General features: G+C 38.4%; 1 protein-coding gene across 1 annotated transcript; it reads left to right on the top strand.

Annotated features, from left to right (window-relative positions):
* Positions 1-319: 319 nt before the first annotated feature.
* On the top strand, positions 320-2,591 carry LOC124371089. Its single transcript, XM_046829402.1, has 2 exons — positions 320-500; positions 2,071-2,591. The coding sequence occupies exons 1-2, from the start codon at positions 320-322 to the stop codon at positions 2,589-2,591; spliced, it is 702 nt and encodes a 233-aa protein (XP_046685358.1).
* The last annotated feature ends 378 nt before the right edge of the window (positions 2,592-2,969 follow it).

The following is a 2,969-nucleotide window of genomic DNA, read 5'->3' as shown; positions in this document are numbered from 1 at the left end:
GACAGCTAGATACTTTATGATTTTCATTTCTTTAGTTTTATTTTCATCACTCATTGGTATATTTAACATTCTGTTAGGCCTCGTACACATGGACGCGACATGCCGCGCGACTTGAGCCGCGCGACGTGCTGCGCGACTAAACATACTCGTAGTTTAAATGGAAGCGTACACATGCGGTCGCCTATTCGGTAATGACGAGCGGCTCGTCGCGCGACTCTAGGTTTCCGCGTCAACCGCTAGGTTGCAGCGCGGCTCGAGTTCTATTGTTCCATACGGAAACGTACACATGCCCTCAGTCTGTCGCGCGACCTGAACGAAGATGGAGTTACAGCAAAGTTTTGATACCGAGCTTTTCATTGATGAAGTTGAAAAACGGCGTGCCATTTGGGACTTTGAGAGTGAAGATTACAAAAATCGGGTGTTGAAAAGGTCGGCCTGGGTAGAGTTAGTGGACTTGTTTTTTGAGAAGGATGCTACAGTGGAACAGAAGAAGATTTACGGTAAGTGGTTTTTAGTTAACCCTGGAGAGGTGGATATAATGTATTGATTTGGCGTTTCTTTTCACTCATATATTGTTAAATAAACTCATATATTGTTGTTAAATCATTACTTTTGATGATTATTATAATGATTATTCGTACATAGGTTAATAGGTCTGGACAACACAGAACACATCTAAACCTTTTAAACCCCATAATGTTCAGTTACAAACTTGTTAACGTTTTTTATTTGTAATAAAATCTGCATTCTATCCCTAAACTTAATTTAAATTAGTCTAACGATAAAATAATGTTATGAGGAATACAAATGTATTTATGTATGTAATTTTCTTATTAAAACTGTAAATAAAGGTTTAGCACATCAAAGGATTCATGAAAAAAGATAAGTAGAACAACAATAATTATTGTAATCTAAAATTAAAAGGTCTACAGGTTGATTATATAATGGCAATTAACAACATCACAAAGCCAATTCGTGTAATAGGTAACGGGCGGGTGAAACTATACATAATTATGGCTCAAAACAATGTATCCTATTTTAGTTGCAACATCATTTTACTGCAAGGGTGATTATATAACGTATGATTCACAATTATTTTTACACTACAGGTCATTTACACCATTTTGTCTTGCCATGGTAGTCTTCCCTCAGTGATGAGGTAATGACGAAATCTATCCCTTACTTCTTTCGCGTATGTGTTTGGGCGTTGTACTACGTTTTCCACATTGACAAACGGTGCTGCATACAAGGTATCTTCGTATCTACAACCATCTCGCTGACGAACATAGTTGTGTAGCATACAACACGCCAAAATAATGTTTTCTGCAAAGTCTACGTTCACATTAATAGGCCTATGGAAAATTCGCCATTTGTTTGCTAAAATTCCAAAAGTGCATTCTATGTACCTTCTAGCCCTGGAAAGTCGGTAGTTGAATATTCGCTTGGAGTGTTCTAACATCTTTCCAACGTATGGGCGCATGATGTTTTTGCTGAGACCAAAGGCATCGTCACCAACCAATACATATGGTAGAGGTGTTGCGTCTCTATTTGAAATTGGTTTCGGATCAGGAATATTCAACTTGTTTTGTATAAGCTTTTTGTAAAATGTGGATTCTTGAAAAATAGAAGAATCATTACTTTTTCCGTAGGCTCCAACATCAACAAACAAGAAACTATAGTTTGCATCGCAAACAGCTAGCAGGATCATTGAGAAATAGTGTTTGTAGTTGTAGAAAAGTGACCCCGTATGTTCAGGTTGCTGTAGTCTAATGTGTTTACAGTCTACAGCTCCAAGACAGTTAGGGAAATTGGCATAGCGGAGAAATTCGTCACTTACTTCTTTCCACTTCTCTTCTGTGGTTGTTGGTATGCAAATACATTTGAGTTTGTTCCAGATTACAGCACATACTTGCTTGACCACGCTGCATACTGTAGACTTTCCCAATCTATAGTTGTAGTGCAGTTCAACGAAAGAACATCCAGTAGCTAAATACCTGAAAATAAACACACTCGCATTAGTAAAGAAATGTTTCTAAACAATTATGTTAGTGTATGTGTTTTTTTTTTTAGGTGCTTCACTTCGAAAAAGATGGAAGAATTTGAGAGACAGTTTTGCAAGGGAGCTGAGAAAGAAAAAGACGACTAAGTCAGGGTCAGCAGCAGTAAAAAGCACACCTTACATATATTTTCAAAGATTGATGTTTTTGGAAAACACCATGCGAAATAAGGAAACTCAAAGTAGCATCGAGGAAGATGAAACCACCGTCTTGCAAGATGTAGATGAACGATCAGACAATGAAGATTTGACCATGCCTCAACGACCTCTTAGCAGTGGAATTAAAAGACCTAAAATGAACCCTGTGGACAAGCACTTCTCTGATATCTTGACCAAGAGCATTTCCTTGAGAGAAAGTCAGACGTTGCCAGAAAGTGATGATGAAGATAAGCTTTTTTGCTTGTCCTTGTATAAAGAACTAAAAAGAGTACCACAGCATGTAAGGATAAGGACTAAGATACAACTACTAGAAGTAATTCAACGTGCACAAGACATTCACACACAACCACAAGCACAGGGCCCGATTAACCAGTAGGCTAAGTAAGGCTGCAGCTAGGGCGCGAGACCGGTGACGATTTTAGAGGGCGCTTCGGAGTTCAAGATGAAGTGCTTTTTATATGTAGTAAATAAAATGGTATGGTCTAAAACTTCACTATACATTTTTTGTACATTATTTACACATCTACCTAGACCTTAGATTTACTCCATTTAACTTAAAAATAAACTATTAAGTAGAAAAAGAAATTAATTAATAGCGATTAGTGACAACGCATAGTAATTATCGTAACGGTAGGGAAACTAAAAGGGAAATTTTTGCTTCGCGCGAGGGGCGCCGCCGGCCGCCGCCCTTCGCCGTTTGCAACACTGACGCTCTCTGACAGATAGAAGACAGAGTGTAGCTGCAGCTGCAGTC

Source organism: Homalodisca vitripennis, unplaced genomic scaffold (genome assembly GCF_021130785.1).
Source record: "Homalodisca vitripennis isolate AUS2020 unplaced genomic scaffold, UT_GWSS_2.1 ScUCBcl_910;HRSCAF=3854, whole genome shotgun sequence".
NCBI lineage: Eukaryota > Metazoa > Arthropoda > Insecta > Hemiptera > Cicadellidae > Homalodisca > Homalodisca vitripennis.
Note: the sequence above shows the minus strand (reverse complement) of the source record. Positions and strands in the feature narration are given on the sequence as shown.

Bases quoted from the DNA above. Each gene is read 5' to 3' on its own strand.
- LOC124371089 (XM_046829402.1), top strand. From the start codon at position 320: ATGGAGTTACAGCAAAGTTTTGATACCGAGCTTTTCATTGATGAAGTT. The intron at 501-2,070 runs GTAAGTGGTTTT...TTTTTTTTTTAG, and splicing joins GGAACAGAAGAAGATTTACG to GTGCTTCACTTCGAAAAAGA.